Raw genomic sequence first — 23008 nt, forward strand, 5'->3', positions numbered from 1 at the left:
CAAACATGGACGAGGGGGTGCGGTGGAGTCTCCCGCCTCACCTCCTTTCCTGCGCCATCCTTAAAGGGGAGGGAGTGGAGAGGGGGAGCAAGTAAACACTCAGAAAGAGGCGCTGGGAGCAGAGCTTGCCAACATCCGGGAGTTGGCGCCTTTCAAAGGGTTGCTTTCTTTCCCCCTCGGCTAGATGTCAGCGTGTTTTTGTTCAGAGGGGGAAAGCGTGTGCGCCTGCACGTTGAGCTGTAGAGACAGCTCAGGAGAGCTTCTCCATTCCTGAGTGAGGCCTGGGTGTGTACGCAGTGGTGGGGAGTGAAAAGGGCTCATTTTGCCAGCTGGTAGGGACCAGGGTGTGTGAATATAGCAGCGGGGGCAGGTGCTCATGAACTGCTGGAGCGGGCTCGGGGGCGTGTGTGTGCGCGAGTCTGCGTTCTTGTGCAGTATATGCCTCTAGGCCTCGGGTCTAGTTTATGATTGCAACCGTTTTGCCCATATCCTTCTGATCTGGACCCTGCAGAGCATGGGGGGAAGGGCAGATGTCAGTAAGCTACTTTTGTAGAAACCAGGGAAATCTTGGTTTCCCTTGCAATCCTTCCCTTGTTCCTCCCCAGGGCTCTGGGCCAAATTCTAGGCTACATAGAGGGGGGATGGCCTGTGTGAAAAGGGGGAGGCCTGAGTCAAAGAGCTAGTCCTTCAAGGGGGCCCAGGGAATGCATCTCGCCAGCTTGATTGCCCTGACCTCAGAAGTGCAGAGAAACCCTTTGGACTTGGACAAGACAGCCTACTCAGGACTCCCAGCAGCTGAAAAGCATTGGGTTTTTTTTTCCCCCTTCTTGGCTTCTTTTGGAGCTGCTGGTCCTTGGGCCTTTTACCTTCTCCAAGCCAGGGGATGCACTAGCAAGATATTTCCTGTTCTGTTCTTTATGACAAGTTAGCCTATGGCAACATAGCATGGCCCTTGCTGAGCTCCTCTGGGGTAACCTGCCAGGTGAGGTCTGGCTGCCTGCTTGCCTGTGCCTCCTGACCTCTCTCTCCCAGAGTCAGAGGAGAAGAGCCTCAAGATCAGGGTGTTCACTCTTTGGATGTGGGGGGGGGGTCTCTCAGATGGTGGGAGTATCCCTTTTAGAAGGGTGCACAGAGCATGGAATTCTTAGTGGCTACAGGCAGGCAGGCTGTCAGGGTAAGTGGTGACAAATCTTACCATTGAGTGTGGGTGCACAGATGGGACAGCCATTTCCCTTATGAGCCGTGAGCCTGCGGCCTTTGGAACCATAGGGTAAAGAGGGGCAGGACTTGGGGAAAGACCCTTTGAGATGGGAGTTTGTGTGGGCTTTGGGCCCTGAAATTCTGAGAGTGGGGGATAATACCTAAGAGAATGAGGGTTCAGTGGAGGCAAGAGCCCATGAGCTGAGTGATCAGTACAGTTTTGCAGCTCTTTGGGACCAAAGGTCACTTTGGTGTTTTCTTGAGGTAGGGCTGGTGTTCGGGCAGTAAGTGTCTAAGAGACAGTCTCAAAAGTAGCTGGCACCTAGGCTGAGGGTCGGGGTAAGGAGAGCAGTGCTACCACAACTCAGCCTTTGCCTATCCCTTGGTCAACCCTTAAAACTGAAGCTTTTCCAGAACAGACCCCAGGGCTCCGCAACCTGACCCTCTGGTCCTTGCATCTGAGCAGGTGGTTTGCATTAGCTTCAGCCCTGGGAGGAAACCACGGCTTGGTTTTAACTCTTTAAGACCCAGAGAAGGTGCAGACCAGGTGGCGGTGTGTCTCTTGAGTATCACTTTCCTTGTCTTGATTTATCTTCTCTGGAACCATGGAGGGGTTACTGTAAATGTGAGACTTGGTCCTGATGTGAGGGAGTTACGTTATGTCAGTTTTGAAAATGTAAAGAGGACACAAGGCCTTTTGTTTATAAGGCAGCTGCTTCTATGTCTTGGTTCCTTCTTGAGCCCGAGGAAAAGAGGGCGTTCTATCAGCTCTGTGAAGCCTCTGTCTTGGATTCTTGGGGCACTTCTTTTCAAAGAACCAGGTAGGTAGGGACTCTGAAGGTGCCCTCAGAGGGCCTGCATTCCAGGGGTGGGTTGGTTGGTTTGTTGACTGGGGGTTACAGGGTGAGGAGGGGCAAGGGGTGCCTGATGGAGTTGGAGTGGATCTCAGCAGATCCTTCTGTGAAATGGTTCCAGGCTACAATCGCGGGAATCTGTTTTTCCATCACCATCACCCGTCTTCTGGGTGGGGCCTGCCTCAGATTTCAGGGGGAGGGTGGGGAGGATGGTGCTCTGGCTGGGAGCCCTTGGGTTCCAAGCCAAGGCTTGCTTAAAGCTATAGTCCTAGTGCTGAGGACTAGCTGTGCCACTGGCTTCAATCATTCATTACCCGGAAGAAGAGTGAATGGCTGGGCTGTCCTAAAGGCTGTCACCCCAGTGTCCTGTCTCTGAGAAAGTGCCTCTTTATGGGCTTTGAGCTGACAGGGTCCTTCTGGAGTTCCTCGTGTTGAGTATTGGATTCCTCCTGTTATTGTGCCTTGGGAGCACAGAAAGCGGCACTGGACTTGATACCAGTTTCCCTCAGCCATGCCACTAGTTTTAGGTAGGCTCCCTGGGAGGACATAAGGGTTGGATGTTTTGCCTCTGAGATGAAGGGAAGAGGTTGGTTAACTTCAGGTCATTTTTAGCAGCACAGCTGTGGAATCTCAGAGGGGACAAGATCTACCTCTAGTTGCAAATAAAATTTCTGACTGAAGTTTTGGGCCTCGTCAAAAGGACAGCACGTCTAGAGGCAGCAGTGGGGATAAGGGGGAGGTGATCTAGGCCTCATTTCCCTGTTCCTGAATAGCCCAGACTTTTTTTTTTCTTTAAAGAAGCCCTAGTAGAACATTTGGCCATTGCTGCCTTCACGACAAGAGCCAAGTGTGGGCCCTCTCACTTGAGGCTGGCCACCCACCACCAAAGCCTTTTTACAGTGCAGTAGTCGAGGCCATCTGCCTTCATCCTTGCCTGGCCCCGGAGGTAGGCAGTCAGTGCCCGTGGACAGGCCATGCTGGGTGAAAATCATCCAAGACAGAGGAACACGTGGGTCTCTTAGCTTCTCTGCCCTCCTGAGAGCTCGCTTCACCCCTTTATTTGCTCTTGCCAAAGCCCAGGTGAATTGGCTCATATCCAAGACTGTGACGTTGGTCTGACAGGTTGAATCATGTTAGGTTTTGCAGGGTCAGGAAGTAATTATACTTAGCATTTAGTTATATTTAGCATTTGATTATTTTCTTCTATTATTTAATGCTTCATGTATGTTTAATTTTACTCCTCGCCCTGCTGTAAGCCCCTCAAAGGCAGGAACCGAGTCTTTGTCTCCCATTTCCCATGTAGCTTCCAGTACAGGATGAACATATGTAAGAACTGAGAAAAGAACCGTTTTGGTTGGTTGATAAGCAGAGTACACTTGCAGAGGAAGGACTCAGAGATGATGGGGAGTGGATTATCAGATTTATGTATCTCTTTCCTCTACCAGACCATGAGCACCTTAGGGACAAGAGTGATGTTTTTCTTATCCCCAACTCTTTGTATACAGAAGGTGCTTTGCAAATGTTGGTTCCATAGAGACCATACCTTGGAAATTCTGATACATGGGGAGAGTTAGAGGTGATGTGGCGCTTACCACTCTTGTTCCTCCTCCTAGTGTAGTGACACTGAGCACCTGTGACAGCAGGTGGGGGAGTAAGGCTGATTTCTCCCATGAAGGTTTGTGGGAATTGTGGGGACTGCCAGGAAGTGCTGGGGAGTAGTTGCTCACTAGGTTTGTGGTCTCTTGGGCAGGTTGGCAGGCAGATGGCCGATTCCCAATGGGAAGGGAAATTGGGGGTAAGAATACCAGGACAAGTGTCTAATTTTTCGTAAAATGTCCCATGGGATCTCTGCCAGGGTTGACTTTGGTTTCATCCAATTCCCCACATGAACCATGTCTTTGACAATTCTGTTGGGGGGGGTGTATAAAAATCCAAAATTTGGAGAGCTTTCTCCAAGGACTTGGTTATTGTTAGTTAGGTAGAATTTGGGTACCTGCAGAAAGAGCCAGAAATCAACCTTTCTGCTTAAGAACAGTGATCATTTATTGAATACCTACTGTGTGCCAGGCACTGGGCTATTTGCTTTGTCTGCTTTATCTTGAAGCATCACAATAACCCAAAGAGGTGTTTGTGGATCCCATTATGCAGATGAGGAAACTGCAACTAAAAGAAGTTATGCTATTTGTTCAAGGTCCCAAGACTATGGTCACATGGTTGCATTCAGACGCAGCTGTGTCTGAAAAACTATATTTATTCCATGTTTTTGTTTTTGTTTTTTTTTTGCTGAGGAAGATTTGCCCTGGGCTAGCATCTGTTGCCAATCTTCCTCTTTTTGCTTGAGGAAGAATAGCTCTGAGCTAACATGTATGCCAGTCTTCCTTTGTTTTGTAGGTGGGTCACCACCACAGCATGGCTGTCAACAAGTGGTATCAGTCTGCACTGGGGAACCGAACTGAGGCCGCTGAAGTGGAGTTCACTGAACTTAACCACTAGGCAACTGGGCTGGCCCCTGTTTATTCCATGTTTTAAGGGCACTATGTCCCAAAGAGCAGGGTTGAAGGCCAGCTTTGAATGTTGTATTTTCTGTGAAACAGAAACATTGTGTATAGAGCTTATGGACACTGAATTAAATGCAAGATTCTTTACTGTCAGCTCTGACATGATAAGTTTTATAGTAATTTTGATGTGTACTCTGAGCTCTCTAAAAATTCCCATGGTGCCTTGGTGGATTAAGTGCCGAGTGAAGAGTGCTTTATTTAAGTGTTCAGAGCCTGTAAATGGAACCATTTCCCCTCTCCTCCTTCATCTTGGGTATCTGGTATAACTAAGTGCTCTTCCTCTCTTGGGTTCCAGGTGCACTGGAGTGACTGTCTGGTATCGCCACGATGACGCTCCATGCCACCCGGGCGGCTGCACTCCTCTCTTGGGTGAGTGATCTTCCTCATTTTTCTGTTAAACTTCTCCAGAAAGCTTGGGAGGGGTGAGAGAGGAGTCTTTGAGGAGCCAGGGCTATGTCAAGTCTTCTCATCTCCAGACTAAGGAAATACAGTTTTCCTTTGCCTTTCCCCTTAGTTTTTAACTTTTGTTTCTGGTGATGTTGCTGCTGACAGTGATCCATGACTCTACTTCTGTAGCTTGGAGGAAGGTCCTCTGAGGTGTATATTCCCTTTCGGTCATGGGAAAGCTAGCTGCAGGAGAGCATGGAAACCCATCTTCATTTGCTCCCTGTGCATTTTTCTCACTTAAAGGATTGATGCTGAACTTCACTGACACGTAAGGACTTTGGTCTTCAAAGGCCTTTAATCATAGGGCAAGGTTCTCCTCGCTTTCTTTACTGTGTTTCTCTCTGTTTCCATTGTCCTCCTGTTGCCTTAATTACTGCACCAAAATCCTTCTGCTAGGTTTTTCATATATTTTCTGCCCAAGACAGTGGCAAATGAAAAGATAATACTGAACAGTGGCAATATAAAGCTACAGAGAAACAGAAGAGGCCATGGAGTGTAGTGATGACAGCTCGGTTTAGAATCGTGGCCCATCTGCGTTACACAGGGCAAGTTATGCAGCCTCTTAGCACTTCGTTTTTAAAACGGAAGTAATAATAATAATACCTCACAGGGTCATTATGAGGATAATGAGATAATGTGTGTAAAAAACATTTAGCATACGCACAAAACCATTTAGCACAGTATCTGAATAAATAATAATTCTTGATACTTAAAATATTGCCTGGGCATGCTATTTGCTACAGGATATTTTAGTAGTCACCCTCACTGCTGATCAATTAGGGCCAATTAAAAAGAGCCAACTTTTAAAAAATTATTTTAAAGGAAATGATTTTTTAATTTCCAAGTAGGGTAGGTTTAATAAGACTGTCTTTGGGGCCAGCCCTGTGGCCGAGTGGTTAAGTTCACGCTCTCTGCTTCGGCGGCCCAGGGTTTCGCGGGTTCGGATCCTGGGCACGGACATGGCCCCGCTCATCAGGCCATACTGAGGTGGCGTCCCACATGCCACAACTAGAAGGACTCACAACTAAAAATATACAACTATGTACTGGGGGGCTTTGGGGAGAAAAAGGAAAAATAAAATATTTAAAAAAAAAAAAGACTGTCTTTAATCACTCTCAAATCTTCAGTCAGGAACTATGTATTTAATGTACAAAACATGGATTCTTAGTCTTGAGTTTTTGAAATAAATGCAAATTTTAGTTGCATAATTTAAAATGGGTATTTTTATATTTTACGTATTACATATTTACATTACATTTCATTGTTTTATAGCTATGTTAGAAACATTGTGTCTTCCTTCTCCTCCCCTCATCTTCAAGAAAAGCCTGGTTGGGTTGCAGGGGACCATGAGCCATGTCTCTAGTTCAATGGGTTAACTGAATATTGGGGGATACTTTAGCCACATTATTTCAAGTTGATCAGTTTATTTACTTATTTACATCCTATGGTGACTATTACTGTTATAGAGAAGAACAGACACAAGGCTAGTTTTATTTAACAGATGCTTGTCTACGTTTCTCAAAAATCACAATGACCGTGCATTAAAATATAGTTACATAGGGGGCTGGCCCCGTGATGAGTGTTTGAGTTCTTGTGCTTCACTTCAGCGGCCCCGGGTTTCGCTGGTTCGGATCCTGGGCGCGGACATGGCACCGCTCATCAGGCCATGCTGAGGTGACATCTCACATACCACAGCCAGAAGGACCCACAACTAAAAATTCACAGCTATGTACCGGGGAGGCTTTGGGGAGAAAAAGGAAAACAAAAAATATATATATAGTTACATAGAATGTTTCAGTTTAAGCAAAAGTTGGGCAGCTAGTGTGGATTTTATGACATTATAGCAACATGAAATAATGCCTGTTATGTTAGTGAGAAGAGTAGCATAGAACACACGTATGAACATGTGACAGTTACAGCTGTGGTTTTAAAAAAAACAGTGACCTAGGGAAAAAAGGCTGGAATGAAATACATCAAAATGCTAAAAGTGCATATATTAAAATACTGGAATAAATGTTTTTGTTTTTTCTTTTTCCAAATTTTCAGTGGTTTATTTCATAATGTAAAAATAATTTTATATTTTATTTTATTTTTAAAATTTTTTTAAAGATTTTATTTTTTCCTTTTTCTCCCCAAAGCCCCCTGGTACATAGTTGTATGTTTTTAGTTGTGGGTCCTTCTAGCTGTGGCATGTGGGATGCCACCCCAGCATGGCCTGATGAGTGGTGCCACATCCATGCCCAGGATCCGAACTGGCGAAGCCCAGGGCGACCGAAGTGGAGTGCTCAAACTTAACCACTTGGCTACGGGGCCGGCTCCTATATTTTATTTAAAAATATAGCTTGAAATTATTCTGTACCCAGCAATTATAATGAATACATTGTGATAGGGAGTAGGGAACTTTAAGATTCTACAACCTTGAGCAGCCCCGAAAGCCTTACAGGCAGCCCTCAGATCCTGCAGTGACCTCACCCTCCCTCTCATGTTTTATACCCCAACTGGAGATGAAAGAGCTTCTCCGCTTCCTCAACTTTCAAATGATTTCTCATTTGAGAGCAAAATAATGCACAGGAAGAAAATATATTTTTATATCCATGAAAGAAACTGTTGCTGGATTATTACTTAATCAGTATGAGATGAATCTGGATTCCTTAAGTGACTTTAAATCAGCTAATTGATGTGATTTTTCAGTCTTATTAGTGAACAAGAACTCATAGCCCTTGAATGTTTTATGTAGATTGCAGGTATTAAAATGAGATAGTTTTTGGATGCTTAAGTCTTGGCAGTCTCTTTGTTTTCAGCAGGTAGAAAGGGATCTTGGCCTGGAATATTCAGAATCTTCCTAGAAAATTTATACTGGCCTTTCCTGACTAAATAGATTAAGCTTTTTCCCCCCAAAAGTTGGTATAAATAGGGGCCAGCCTGGTGGCACAGCAGTTAAGTTTGTTCGTTCCACTTCAGCGGCCCAGGATTCGAAGGTTCAGATCCTGGGCACAGACCTACACACTGCTTATTAAGCCATGCTGTGGCGGCGTCCCTCTTACAAAATAGAGGAAGATTGGCACAGCTGTTAGCTCAGCGAATCTTCCCCAAGCAAAAAGAGGAAGATTGGCAACAGATGTTAGGGCCAGTCTTCCTCAGCAAAAAGAAGAGTGGTGGCAGATGTTGGCTCAGGGCTAATCTTCCTCAAAAAAAAAAAAAGGTTGGTATAAATATATTGTCTTTAAGATTTCTTTTTTTTTTTTTTTTTTTAAGATTTTATTTTTTCCTTGTTCTCCCCAAAGCCCCCTGGTACATAGTTGTATATTATTCGTTATGGGTCCTTCTAGTTGTGGCATGTGGGACGCTGCCTCAGCGTGGTTTGATGAGCAGTGCCATGTCCGCGCCCGGGATTCGAACCAACAAAACACTGGGCCGCCTGCAGCAGAGCGCGTGAACTTAACCACTCGGCCACGGGGCCAGCCCCTGTCTTTAAGATTTCAATGAGAGGTCATGTTTTCCTTTTTTTATTTTTAACCTATTTTAATTTAGATTCATCTGGAAGTTGTTTTTAATGTAAACCGTATTTAACTGAAATAAATACTATCATTTCTGTAGCTGGATCATTGATTTTTTTTTTTTAATCCTCTTGATTCTCCAGTGCATGCAGCTAGTTTAGTTGCCAAGAAGTAGAATTCTTGCTGGATGGGGCCGGCCTAGTGGTATAGCAGTTAAGAGCACACCTTCCGCTTTCTCGGCGGCCCAGGGTCTGCCGGTTTGGATCCTGGGTGCGGACATGGCACTGCTTGGCAAGCCATGCTGTGGCAGGCATCCCACATATAAAGTGGAGGAAGATGGGCACGGATGTTAGCTCAGGGCCAGTCTTCCTCAGCAAAAAGAAGAGGATTGGCAGTAGTTAGCTCAGGGCTAATCTTCCTCAAAAAAAAAAAATAGTTGTCTTACTGGATCTACCTCATTCTTTTTATTTTATTAACCATAATAGTGCTTTGCATTTAGTACTTTTATTTTGTAACGTGTTTTTCTATCCATAATCCCATTTAAACCCACACTGGTCCTTTAAGGTAGATGAGGTAGGGATTCCATCCATGGCAAGTGACAAAATAGGCACAGAGAGAAATAAAGTTGATAACAAAGGCTTCTGGCAAGTTAGTGGAGGAGTTAAACCTAAAATCCTTGTCTGGGGGCTCCCAGCCCAGTGCCTCTTAAGGGACACATTTATAAACAATAGAATCTACTCATTTGCACATGACCATTATGCTGAAATTTTAAAAAAGACCTTGTTAATCCGGCTAAGTCTTCTTCCTCCCTCAGTCTTGCACATGTGGTTGACTTAGGAAACCCTTCCTTCCTATGGTAATACAAAGGTAAACTTCAGCTGAGGCTGCTTCTGACTTGGTGCCTGTAGAATTCGCAGGGTTTTCCTGTAGAGGTCGATCATATATGCTTGTTGAATAACCTGTATACCCGATTCATTTGCATGTGATTGCTGGCAAATTTTCTAGTGGTAAAGACTGTTAGATGGATACCTGGCTGAAGGCAAAGAAAGCTAACAGGAAGTTTTTCTTTGGGATTCCCAGTTCTTCTTTTCCTTCCTCCCTTTTTCTTTAATTATCTTGCTTCCCCATCAGTTCTCCCTCCTCCCTCAGCCAAAGTTTTATGTCTGTAAAGAATTTAAAAAGCATGAATAATAAGATTTTATATCTGTGTGGGAGTATATAAACTATATGTAATATTTAATATGTCTTGAATAGATATTTCAAAGTTCAAGAGATACAAAGGGCTGTAATGTAAAAATCTGAGCTCCAAAGGGTTATAATGTAAACATTCAGGAGATACAAAAGGCTATAGGGCCTGCCCGGTGGCACAGCAGTTAAGTTCACACATTCCGCTTCTCGGTGGCCTGGGGTTCACCGGTTCAGATCCCACGTGTGGACATTGCACCGCTTGGCAAAAGCCATGCTGTGGAGGGGTCCCATGTATAAAATGGAGGAAGATGGGCATGGGATGTTAGCTCAGGGCCAGTCTTCCACAGCAAAAAGAGGAAGATTGGCAGTAGTTAGCTCAGGGCTAATCTTCCTCAAAAAAAAAAAAAAAAGGCTGTAATACGAAGTCTTTGTTTTTCCCATCCCTGACTCCCAGCTGTCAAGTTCTTCTCTAGAGACAGCAGTGGTACCAGTTTCTTGTGTATCCTTCCTGAATCATTTTATGCCTAATTATATTTAAAGTATACCCCTAGTGCTGGAACATCCTAGGAGAACTTAAGCTCCTACTTAGTTGAAGCCAGAGGAAGGACTCTGATGGCAACATTCAGGTGGCTGTTAGTGGATGAGTGGGTGCAGCAGCATTTCTTTGCTGAAGTTAAAAATCCTAGAATCATCTGTTCCTTCATTCCTGTAGCCTACAACTATAGGCACTAAGAGTGAGCAGAGAATTGTCAACATCTGGGGAAAGGAGCAAACCACAGTGCTTCTGGCACTTAATGACAGTTTCACCAGGCTCTTCCCTCTGTCTCACAGGTGAACAGTCTGCGGGTGGCTGACCCCGTGGATGCTGTGCCGCAGCTGCAGGACTGCAGCATCTTCATCAAGATCGTTGACAGCATGTGAGTCTGCATCACATCCCTTTCCAGCCTTTCAAGCGAAGCTGCCTGCTGGGATGGGAACTGCATTTCCTCCCTTTCTGTGGTGACCACTGTGACCAGAATGCATGGGAGGATTGGGATGTCATAAGCCAGTGTGGGGCCCAGAGGCAAAAACACATTGACCTCATCCTGCAGTCACTGTCTCTCTCTATGGGAGAGGTTTCACTGTTGTCCCATCCTGAGGCTTCCCTCACTCCCACACGGAAAAGCCTGCAAGTCTCCGTGCTCTCTCAGTACTCCAAGAGCCTGCTCTGAGGCACCCTGTCCTTTATCTCAGTGGGAGTCTTCTACAACCGTCTTTCCTCACTCGTCCCTGTCTCACAAGCCCTTTTTGCAACCTGTAGGGCCAGGAAGAAGAAAGGGGAGGCTCTTACATTAGAGGGAAAAAAGAAGCACCTAGAAATCTCATCTCTAACTTGTTAGGTTAGATATGCCCCTTTCTAAGCCATTATAGCATTTCCAGGATTTTCACTTGCCTCATTAACTTGCTTTGTGAGGTTGATTAGCATTTAATAAGTGTGTTGTTGTCATGTAGCCAGGATTCTAGCTCAGCCTGTTCGTTTTATATCTGTGTTTTTAGCACGATTCCTTTGAACTTCAGTTATCTGGGAAATCAATGGAGTGGGGCCTCTTCCTAATATCTTACCTCTCTGGAACCAAGCAAAGATGGATCAAGCTTTAACCTGCAGTTTATTAAGCTCATATAGTTCATCCTTTTTCCTGTATCGTCAACTTTCAGGAATCATGAGGGTAAAACTGACCTTCTCTCACTTTTTTGTACTATGAGCAAAAGTAGAGGCCAGCTATAATAAGGAATTGGGGGGACAGAGATGGAGAGGACCCCTGTTTTAAAGGAAAGCACAGTAGACTGAGCTCTCAGGCCAAGGATAGCCTGAAGTGTCGAGGGTGTTTATGTTCCACTCCTGGCGGGTAGGAACTGGCATCAGGGATTCAGCATCTGAAGCAGTTTGGCCACCCATTCATAGACAACAGCTCATTGACGGGGAAAGAAGGTAGAACTGAGCTTGCCAAAGGCGGAGACTGAGTCTGATTCATCTTGGAGTCCTCTGTGCCTAGCTTAGGACACATTGATTTAATTTTAATTAATGTTTGTTGAATAAGTAAAGAAGTGAATAAAACTGTGGTTGATATTCTCTATCAGCAAAGTCTAGCAGGGCTGAATAGCCCAGGACAGGTGAGGTTTTTTGTTTTTTTTTTTTTAATCTTTTGAGTGTATCTTTTGAAATGTGTATTGGTAGTGGGATATCTTTTAGGATTTCTTAAAAGTCCCTGTGGTTCTAACCAGTAGTACCTGCCTTAGTGCTTCAGAAAAAAATCACTATTCTTATTTTGGAACAGATACTGCCGTTTTCTCTCCCAGTTACCCAGGCAGGACATTCACCATCAACTTCAATTTCTCCCTCTCCTTTCGCACTGATTTCTAATCAGTTACCATCCTCCCAGTTTGTCCTTTGGAAGACTTCTCACATCCCTTTCTCTGCCTAATTCTGAATACCAGGCCCTTGAGATTTCATTCTTCTCTAATCTGCCCTTCTTCCAGGACATTCCTCCTATACATGTGGTCTCGGGAAGCTTCCTCCCATTCTGCTTTCATTTTGGAGCCTCAGTGACTGGTCATTACTGGGGGTTGAATTCTAAAATCTTCAGCCTTCATACACAAGAGCTTTCATCATCTCCTCTCACCAGTCTTGTTTCCTACTCATTTCTGCCTTCATACCCCAACCTATTTTTTCTTTTTTGGATCCTGTAGAATTTCCTAAATTCTGGATTGTGTTAATTGCATCATCATGGTGCTGCTTAACTTGTTCTTCTCTTCTTCTTGTTGCATGTAAACTGATAATTAGATCTAAGCTTCATTAGCTTAAGTTTTTTATTTTTTGCAAGGACACTTCATAGGTGGAATTGTACACCACCTATAAATCAGCATTTTGCAACTCTTAATGAAAATAATTATTTTGCAAACGATAATGAAGTGGTAGATCTGGGCAACCAACATGAGTGGCTGGTAAAACCATTAGGCTGGCAATACCTAACCCACTGTTTAATTTTAACATCACCAAAAGAGAGGCAGCCAGGTATGATATGCCTCGTGTTGTAACATACAATAGGGTGCAGCATGCTTTTTTTTTTAAACTTAAGAATAGATCAGAGTTTTTGCTTTTGAGCAAATAAATTTCCTTGGCCTAATGACAAGAGTGGTAGATGTGTCCAGTCCTAAGGATGTGTGTCCTTGCTTTAGCCCCTGTAGGTTTAGAGTCAAAAATTCAAGATGCCCATTTTCCAAGTTGTCTTCTAATGTGCTGCCGAGCCTTAGACTAGGGGGAGGGTGGAGAGAGAGAGAGAGAGAGAGAATGTGTGTGTTGCAGGGAAGGGCTGTTGAAATCCCAGGTTAAACCTAATCTCCATCTCAGGTCCAGGACAATGCAGACCAACTTTCTTTGGCAAAACAGATGTTTTGGTGAATGTATCTGGCTGTTGCATTTCTGATGCTGCTACTGTTGGTAACCTAAATCAAAAGCATAGTTCTCAGGGGAAAGCCGTGGAGGACCGCAGGGCTGGGGGCAGACAGAAGCTGTGGGAATTGAACAGGGCTTGTTGCTTGGCCACTTGGCCTTCTCTCTCTGGGAAAATTCATCAGTCAATCCCTCTGACAGGTTTTCTTTTCTCTTCTGTGTGTGAATAGCCTGAAGCAAAAGGCTGTCCCATCTCTTTGATATCTGTGAGGCTTGAATAGCAAAGTTTAGTGGAGGCATTTTGCCAGAAAACCTAAAGCCCTGACATTTGTCCTACTGACACTGACCTCTGTTCTTCCCAGTAAAAAGCATCCCTCATCTGTCTCCGGAGCCCCGCTATATTCCTAGTTTCAGCTCGCACAGAGTGATCAGTTGTAAATGATGCAGTTGTATCCATGAGTGCTGTAGGAATTCCTGAGGAGGAGGGTGGAGGCAGTTCTGGATGGCTTCCTGCCAGACTTGAGACTTTGAACGCAGTCTTAAAGGATGGGCTGGATTTCTCCTGGACCAGGATTTTCCAAAGCATGTTCCATGCAGCTTTCCTTATCCCAGAGACTTAGTGGGGAAAAAAGAGTTTTTGTGGTCAAATAGGTTTAGGAAATAATGTGTGTTATATGCTCTTCTTTAGAAAATGTTGAATTTGGTATAACCCAGCATTTCTCAAACATTTAACCCAAGAATTATTTTTTTTAATCTAATAAGAAAATATATATAAGAATTCTTATTTTTATCTAATGGCATACTGTTTGGTAAATTACTCTTCTGTGCTGAGGCAAGAAGTCCCAACATTCCAGATTGTGGGTGGTTGGAGAAGATGGCTTTTTAGGAGTCTGGGAGGAGTCCCTAATCACACGTGAGCTACCCAGAATGCTGCTTGTAGGCGGTTCACTGGGAAGAACCATTGGTAATCACGTGAGTGATGGAGGGAGCTACTCTTGTGGTCTTGGTCTGGATGCTGGTTGTGCTTTGCAGGATGTTTAGCACTGATTCTAGGGCTTGCCCTGCCCTCCATAAAGTTGGCTGAAACCTGAAGATTCAGGTTCTGAGGAACAGGAGGACCTTTAATCAGTATGTCCAGCCATAGCCTAGATAGAGCAGTCAGCTTTCTGACTTGAAGTGAAGATACTCATCTCCAAAAATGAAACTGCATTTAGCCCTAGCATCCAGGGGCCTGGGGCCTGGGCTGTGAGAGAGCGCCCCCTGCTGCCTCCTTGTCCTCATTGCTCTCTTTGCGCTTGGCTTGCCTTTCTAGTTCAACAAACATGCACAGCGTGAGAGTGACTGCCCTTCAGCCTGGCCTCTGGGAGGCTTTAGCCACCTCAGCCTTCAGCCTGATGTGTGTTGAACTTTGCCCGGTCACTTGAGAGCCTTGTTCCCTCCTGTTCTTTTGGTTTGTGGACCCGTTTGTCCCTTTCCTTCATCCCTCCTCACTTTTACTCCAGCTGCATGTCCCAGGCTTCCTGATGGTTTACGGTTGAGCCATTCCAGACTATTGAATTCCAGCTTCCTGTTCATCTGTGCTGCCTCCATGTCCTTCGGCCCTCTTCCCACAGAGTTTTTTTATATTCACAAATAGGATGGCAGAGTGCTGTCTTTTCCAGAAGGACCTCATGACTCAAGTTCCTACTTTTCACCCACCACACAGATCCTTCTGACTAAGTGGTGTCTTGGTATCTTCTCCCCTGCCTTCAGCATCTGGTCTGGTTCTCTCTGAGACCCAGCACAGACCAAGCCTGAAGGAATGGGAAGGTAGCATGTGATGCAGGAGCAATGAGGGAAGGGTTGCTAAGTACTCCAGTCCTAATACTTGCTCTTTTTCTAGCCACGGCACTGACGAGGGGCAGCAAATCCTGCAGCAGCCGGTGCCAGAGAGACTGGACTTTGTGTGCAGTTTTCTGCAGAGTAAGCACCTTTCTTATCTAGCTGGGAAGGAGCTGCTTCCTCAGCTCCTGGGACTTGGGAGTCCAGAGGAACCAGTTCACAGATGTCTGGAGGAGCAAAGGCTGGAGGCTGCCCACTCTGTGCCACAGAGATCCGTACTACCGGGTTAGCTTCCCTGGGCCTTGTGGTGCCTACACCAGTCAGGGAAGAAGAGTGTTCCTTCAGTCCCAGAGTCCGTCTCTGGGATCCACGTAGAGCCAGAGGGTCAGTACTGGGGACGTGTCACCTTGGGCTCCTGCCCCACACTGTGAGGAGATGGAGGCGAGGGAAGGATCCATGTTACCCTCTTTTTCTTGCAAGAAAAACATTTTCTCCAGATAACTTTGAATTAATTGCTTAGGCAACAGGTGTGGGGCAGAGGCAGATTTGGGTTAAGATCTTGGCCCTCCTACTCACTTTCTGTGTGACCTCACTGGACATAGGTTCCCTATCAATAAAACAAAGGGAATAATAATTGCTCTTAAGGTTAATGGGTAGATTAACTAAGAACACATGCAAAGCTTCTAGCACAGTGCTTGTCAGTTCCCCTCCCTCATACAGCTGTGGACACAAAGCCCTCATCTTTGATACATGGGAGTGATCCACTAACTCCACCTCAAGGAAATTATAGGAAGGGTGCTAGGATTTATATAAAGCAAGGTGTTAGTAATTGAGTCCACACCCTCTGGCAGCGTAAGAACCAGGTGTCCGTGGTCCTCCAAGTTTGCCTCAGCTGCAGGCTTCCTCTGCAGCCTTAGGTGGAACAGGATTCTAGAGTGGCCTGGAATCTCCAAGCTCCTACTTTGTGGTGCTGAGCAGGAGTTGGTTTGTGGGTGACTAGTGCAAAGTCATGCCCCAGAGCTGCTGTGAATTCCAAGCCTGCTGTCTTGAACCATCCCCTTGGACTGACCCAGGATGGAACTAACTTCAGATGGAAACGTGTGTTGGGGGAGAGAGGACATAGGAGTAAGAAGCCCTAGGTGTCCTAGCCCCCCAGAGACAGCAGTTCTGCTCCTCCGACTCTGAGGTGTTCTGATGATCTCGGGGATGATCCCCAGGAAGTTCACCCTGTTTTCTACATTGTTGTTATTATAGAAAACCGAAAACATCCCTCTTCTCCAGAATGCTTGGTGTCAGTGCAGAAGGTCATGGAGGGGTCAGAGCTGGAACTGGCCAAGGTACCTGTGGAATACCAGACTGGTGGGTTTGGGAGGGTGGCACTGAAGGGGATATGCAGGGCCTTCTCTTAACTCAGAGGCAGTGGTGGGTGCTTTATTTCTTGGGGCTTATGGAGGTTAGAGGTAGGTCCAGGCAACCACCTGTCTGAGGCAGAGGCTAATTTAGCCCAAGGATTCTAGGAGCCCATGCCTAATGACAAAGAGGTTTACTAGACCATTCCTGTGGGCCTCAATGAAGACCTGGCAAGAATCAGGCGTCACCCAGCTGTTGTCATATTTTTCGTTTTAGCTCAGTCTACTTCATTCCATCTTCTGTTTCAGGGTGCTAGCCTATAGAGGGTGCCTTAAGTTTCATACCCAGGGTTTCATGAGTTCAGGAATTTAGCTATGCAGGAATCCTGACACCCAGCTTTTTGCACAGTGGGCATTGAGTCCTCAATCAGGTGTTTCCTGGTGCAGTTAAGGGCAGTGGCCTAGGGCTGCTGAATTCTAGGAGTTTTAGAAGAGTCTCTAGGGGGCCAGCCTGGTGGCGCAGTGGTTAAGTGCGCACGTTCCACTTTGGTGGCCCGGGGTTCGCTGGTTTGGATCCTGGGTGCGGACCTACACACCACATGTCAGGCCATGCTATGGCAGGCGTCCCACATATAAAGTAGAGGAAGATGGGCACTGATGTTAGCTCAGGGCCAGTCTTCCTCAGCAAAAAGAGGAGGATTGGTGGCGGATGTTAGCTCAGTGCTAATCTTCCTCAAAAGAAAAAAAAAAAGAAGAGTTTCTAGAATAGCTCAGAGTCCCCAGAACAGCCCAGAGGTGGGCACTGAGAATAGAGACAGCTCTACTCAGTGACTGCCTCCTGTTTGGCTTCTAGATGACCATGCTGCTCTTATACCACTCCACCATGAGCTCCAAAAGTCCCAGGGACTGGGACCAATTTGAATATAAGATTCAGGTAAGCTCTTTTGCCTCCACCCCACCTAGTAGGCCTAGCCTGTGCTTTACCCCACCCTCATTTGTTTTTCTTGAAACAGCATATGTTGTTCTTTTAAAAAAATTATGTTACGGTAGTTACAGCCATTCATTATTGAAAGTCTGGAAAATATTGAAAACCACAAAGAAGGCAATAGCAATTGCCAAGAATCTCATTCCCAGAGATTACTGCTAACTTTTAAAGGATACACACTTCCAAGTCCTTTTTCATGTGCATATATTTAATTATACCTGTGACTGTACTGTGTTTGGATAATACATACAAGTTGTTCTCTCTTCATATTTGTGTTCCCGTGTGTGTATTTTTTACGCAGACTATCATTCCATTTATTCCTCCTTTCCTCTGTTAGGAAGGATTAGTGAGAGAAAATGTCTTTGTCCAACATGACAGCTTAGCTCAGAGTGGTCACCTCCTCTCCCTTCTTCATGGTCCCTAAGCAAAGAGGAGTTGGTGTATCTGCTTCATCATAGAGGGAATTGACCTGGTTTCCAGGAACTACCTGCTGTATAGGTCCTGATGTTGGCTTTGCTTCCTGCATAAACAGCTGTCCTTTATTTCCCAGAGCAGAAGCAGCTGGGATGCCAGAGTGGGTAATGTGGGTGACTGGTGGGGCAGTGTCCAGAGAGCTGTAGCCTTTCACGTAGTGGTGGAAATGTCGAATCATCCAGTTTTGTACTCACTGAGCTCATGGCTCATCTCTGGGGCTGGGGTTGTGGCATGGGAAGGATGGGTGGCTTCTTCCTCCATTCGACCTTTTCTCTGCTTTAAGCTGGTCATAGGCCTAACAGAAACAGAAATTCTAAAGGAATAAGGAACTACAGCAGAATTGGTCAGGAAAACCAGATCAACTCTGTAGCTTTGGAATTCAGACAAAGAAGGGACTATTTTACAGCTCAGCTGGTAGATAAGCTTTGGATGAGCCCCAGACGTGTTCTCACTCAAAGAAGAACCCTGAGGGTCAGCTGGAAGAGGCCAACATAGTTCTGTATAAAGCTTTCTGTCTGCATTACTTTCCTTGCCTGTTCTCTTCTCTTGTGGTCAGGAGTGAAGTCAGTTAGGAACTCTGACTCCCGGTGCATCTTTAGGGAAGGACAGAGCGCAGGGGCAAGTGGGGTGAACACGTCTCTAGTAGAATGTTCTCAGCTGGACTGTGGGTCTTCCAGCTCTGAGAACAAGAGGGGGCTCCAGCAGGCTCTTGGGACTTCCAGGGTGGCACCCTCCATCCATTCAGGCCTTCCCAACACCTAAGTGATGCTCTTTCTCTCTCTGTGGCCCAGGCTGAGTTAGCCATCATTCTCAAATTTGTGCTGGACCATGAGGATGGGCTAAACCTGAATGAGGACCTAGAAAAATTCTTACAGAAAGGTAAGTAGGGTCCACACTCCTCTCAGAGCTGGAGACTGCTAGGATCCTGAGTTGTCAAGAAGTGCCGTGGGGGATTGTTTCTGGCCCCACATAAGGCGCAGAGTTGGTGCTCAGGAAAAGTGTGTATAATGGAGTAGGTTGACTTTTTGGGCCATGTTGCCATCATCTCAGTTCCTGTGGACTTCCTCCTTGCTGCCTGGCAGCAGCTAAGCAAGACATTTATAAGTGATCATGTCTGCTGTTAGATTCTCCTTGATCACCCCACACACATACTTTTCTTGTTTTTTATTTTTTAAGCAATCATTACCCTAGGCTTAGAAGCTGGGAATGTACAGTCTTAAAAAATATTTTTCTCCACATGAAGCTTGTGTTCTAGGAGGGAAGGCAGATACATAACCAGTAAGTATGGTAAGAATAAGTGCCAGAACAGAGAGGTACTGAATCTACCAGTTGTCCTGTTGGAAGTACAATGGGAAGAGTGATAGCTCTGCCCGTCACCTCAGGAAGAGGCCATCTAATGATTATAGGATGTAAGACGTGGGACTCGGCAAATTCTCTTCCACCTGCTGAATTTGATGTTCCTCATATTCAGGTTCCTCATGAGCCCTTCAGACGGAGATGTTGGAAATGTGAGTCTAGAATGCAAGAGAGGGCTCTGGGCCAGGTAATGGGTTTGCAAGTCAGTGTATGGATGGCCATTGAAGTTGTGGGCACTGTGGGCAGAGCACGGAGGCCCCATCAGAACTCTGGGGGCTTAGCAGATGGGTGGAGGAGGGAGGAGCAGATGAGGGAGACTAAGAGTGGGTGTTTAGAGGTAGGAGAACCATGCAAAAGTGCTCCTGGGAACCAAGGGAAGAGAAGGTATTGAGAAAGAGGTCGTGTTGGCAGTGCAAGATTTCAGAATGGAGGAGTTCAGAAAAGAGGCTGGTGGCTCTGACCTGAGAGGTCACGGCGGTGAGGGGAGATCCTGCTCTGGCTCCCAAGCTGTCTCTGCAATGTTGGTTTGAGAGAAAAGCATGAGCACTTGGTTCCATCTCTGAGCATGGTGGATACCCTCAGTCCACTGTGCTCTCTCCTTGAGCACCGATGATCTGTGGAAATGGAAGCCCTTTGCTTGATTTGGCTTAGGGACACTGACCTGGATAACCCAGATACCAGGTTTCAGACTCTGCCCAGTGGCTTCCCTCTGTGGCTTACATATAAGTGTCTGGATTCACTCCCACTAAGGTAAGTTCTCAAATTGCATAAAGATGCAAATCTATTGACTCTCTTACTAACCTCTCTGTGGTTTGTTTGTCTGCTCCTTCCCCTCAGCTTCCGTCCCTTCCACCTGTTCCAGCACCATCTCTGAAGAGCTCTCCCCACCCAGCCACCAGGCCAAGAGGGAGGTTCGCTTCCTAGAGCTGCAGAAGGTTGCCTCTTCCAGTGGGAACAAGTATGTGCTGGGCCTCTTCTCCTGGGACGGGGCCTCAGCATCTAGTCCTCCAAACCCCACATCCTAGAGGCTGAGCTGTTGAGCAGCCCCTCACATCGTTAGAGAGTATTTGGAATATTCTGTAGATCTTAGATGTCCTCACTTGCCCCAGTACTAATTGGGGGAATTGGTTGGGATCTGTCTTGGGCAGAAGGCCTCTCTCAAAGGCTGTTCCCTGTTTGTGAAATGCTTTTCTTCCTTGGAGATTACACTGAAGTCTTTTCTCTCAGCGCAGCTTTGCAGAAGCAAGCAAGATGCACCCCCCCTTCCCCCCCCCCCCCCCCGCCGTTTTTGGACAAAGAAATTAAGACTTGGAGAAAGGAGAAGAAAAGTTTTCTCAAGGTCATGTCGTGAGGCATGAGGTAGCACTGCAAACAGAAATTAGGTGTTTGGGCCTCCCAGCCAGTGCTCACATCCACAGAGCCCTGCTCCCCCATCCCTGCCTATTGCTGGTCACTTCAGCCGTCACATCTCAGGCTCTGACCATGGCATCTGAGCCATCTCCTTCCTCAGCTTCCTCTCAGGTTCTCCAGCCTCCCCTATGGGCGACATCCTGCAGACCCCACAATTCCAGATGAGACGGCTGAAGAAGCAGCTTGCAGATGAGAGAAATAATAGAGATGAGCTGGAGATGGAGTTGGCTGAGAACCGCAAGCTCCTCACTGAGAAGGGTGGGTGCCTGGCACACTGGCAGATTGTGTGAATGGGCAGCATTCAGGATTTTCCTCCAGGGAAGTTCTGGCTTGTCTGAGGAATGGCCCCTCTGCCTCCCACGTTGTCCTCTCTGCTGGCCCTGGAGCTTAGAGCTCAGCCCTGGGCCTGTCAGGCCCACCTCCTGGAGGCTCGTTCTGTCCTCACCACCATGTTCCCTTTCCCTTAGATTGGATGCCTCCTCCTCCCTCTCCCTCTTCCCCTTAGTTCGGTGCTGACTCTCCTCCCCTCTTCCCCCTGCTCTGGGGCAGATGCACAGATCGCCATGATGCAGCAGCGCATTGACCGCCTGGCTCTACTGAATGAGAAGCAGGCGGCCAGCCCACTGGAGTCCAGGGAGCTTGAGGAGCTCCGAGGCAAAAATGAGAGGTGTGATTCTCCCCACCTTCCTCCCCACCATCCTCCCCAGCTCCCCGTCCTGCCTTGCACCCATGGAGGTTGGGTGGCTACACGCTCTCTTCGCTGCTTCCGTCCCTTGCAGCCTCACCATGCGGCTCCATGAAACCCTGAAGCAGTGCCAGGACCTGAAGACAGAGAAGAGCCAGATGGATCGCAAAATTAACCAGCTTTCTGAGGAGAATGGGGACCTTTCCTTTAAGGTGAGTGTTGGGGGGTCTGTTCCCTGCATGGAGGCTCCTTGGGGCTGGGTTGGTCTAGAAGATTCCCCAAGAGAGAGTTGAGAAGAATGTCCTGGCACCTGTCCTGTGCGTCAGTCTCTCCAGAGACCTGCACACTTTGCCCCTTTCCTCATCCCATAATTGGCTGCTGCCAGAGACTGGCTTGTGGCCCTAAACTTTGAGTTGTAGTCCTGAATTAGAGATGTGATTAGCTGTGATTGGTTTGATGAGGCTTGGAAGGAGGATCAGAGGCATCAAGCCCTGGAGTTCAGGGAGCAGATGGCAGTGGTGTTGCCAGTTCTGACCCTGGCTGATGGGGATCCCTACTTGTCTGTCTCAGCTGCGGGAGTTTGCCAGTCACCTACAGCAACTACAGGGTGCCCTCAACGAACTGACAGAGGAGCACAGCAGGGCCACTCAGGAGTGGGTGGAGAAGCAGGCCCATCTCGAAAAGGAGCTCAGCACAGCCCTGCAGGACAAGGTAACTCTCTGCTTTGGGGAGCCAGGGCCACAGTCTTGACCACATGTTGAAAGCTGATTTACCACTCTATTCTTTGGGGCCTATGGGAATTAAGCTGACTTCTCTTCAAGCGTTGATAGTGTGCTGTAATAGAAAGATTGTGGGCTTACATTCAATACTCCTTTGAATCCTGTCTCTGCTGTTTACAAGGTGTGGATCTTGGGCAAGTTCCTTGACCTCTTTCTCTCTAAGCATCCTTTGCCTAAAATGAGAAAAAGAACAAGCAGAGGCCTCATCAACCATTGTAAGATAATGCATATAAAGCACTTAACACATTGTTTGGTGCAAAGTAACCTCTCAGTGGATTAGTTGCTGTTATTATTATTGCTATTATTAAGAACCCAACTCTGTCACTTATTAACCATGTAACCCTGGGGCAAGTCACTTAACATCTGAGCTTCAGATTCTTGTTGTGTAAAAGAGGGATAGTAATAGCTGCCTCCCAGATCTGTTGGGTGGATTAGAACTTAAGTGAGGAACAGTGCCTGGCCCATTGGGTGCTTAGTGAACATTGCCGGGCAGAGACCAGGGAGGTGCTGTGCTGGCTGCTGCTTCTGCTGTTGATGCCCAGACAGGGAGCAGCCTTGGAGAAGGAATTAGCAGGTCATGCGACTTAGTTTAGCCCTGGAACTAGGGCTAGAAAGTCAGGTCCCTCATGGTCCCAGGTCCATGGTTTCTGAGAGTTTTTCTCTAGGTGAGGGCAAAAGCAGATCTTGGTAACAAGTTGATAAGGTACTGTGTTTTGTGGATGTTCATGAGGGCTCGTGTGGTAATTCAGTGCCTTTTCCACCTCTGTTCACACGGGGCTCTGGTTTACTCTCAGAAATGCCTTGAAGAGAAGAATGAAATCCTTCAGGGAAAACTTTCACAGCTGGAAGAACATTTGGTCCGGCTGCGGGAGAACCCACCCCGGGAGAAGGGCGAGGTGCTGGGTGATGTCTTGCAGGTAGGAATGCACAAGAGCGGTGCTGAGACCTGTGTGCTGGGTTGGTGTGGACCCATGT

General features: G+C 46.7%; 1 protein-coding gene across 50 annotated transcripts in view; it reads left to right on the forward strand.

The window, feature by feature from the left end:
• NUMA1 (nuclear mitotic apparatus protein 1) overlaps positions 1-23008 on the forward strand; it is a 68554-nt gene that overhangs the window by 31603 nt on the left and 13943 nt on the right. For 41 of the 50 annotated variants that reach the window (XM_070625980.1, XM_070625986.1, XM_070625994.1 and 38 more), the window contains exons 2-13: positions 4908-4981; positions 10576-10661; positions 15057-15136; positions 16250-16332; positions 17198-17278; positions 18595-18682; positions 19997-20117; positions 20670-20827; positions 21119-21236; positions 21349-21466; positions 21825-21965; positions 22828-22950. In XM_070625980.1, the coding sequence (XP_070482081.1) occupies positions 4940-4981; positions 10576-10661; positions 15057-15136; positions 16250-16332; positions 17198-17278; positions 18595-18682; positions 19997-20117; positions 20670-20827; positions 21119-21236; positions 21349-21466; positions 21825-21965; positions 22828-22950 (1239 nt within the window). In that variant the 5' untranslated portion in view covers positions 4908-4939. Of the gene's footprint in view, positions 1-68; positions 286-1908; positions 2022-4907; positions 4982-10575; positions 10662-15056; positions 15137-16249; positions 16333-17197; positions 17279-18594; positions 18683-19996; positions 20118-20669; positions 20828-21118; positions 21237-21348; positions 21467-21824; positions 21966-22827; positions 22951-23008 lie in introns of those variants that run through there. The other 9 variants (XM_070625964.1, XM_070625974.1, XM_070626000.1 and 6 more) reach the window with 4 other exon arrangements.

The sequence above is a fragment of the Equus przewalskii genome, chromosome 6 (assembly GCF_037783145.1).
Source record: "Equus przewalskii isolate Varuska chromosome 6, EquPr2, whole genome shotgun sequence".
NCBI lineage: Eukaryota > Metazoa > Chordata > Mammalia > Perissodactyla > Equidae > Equus > Equus przewalskii.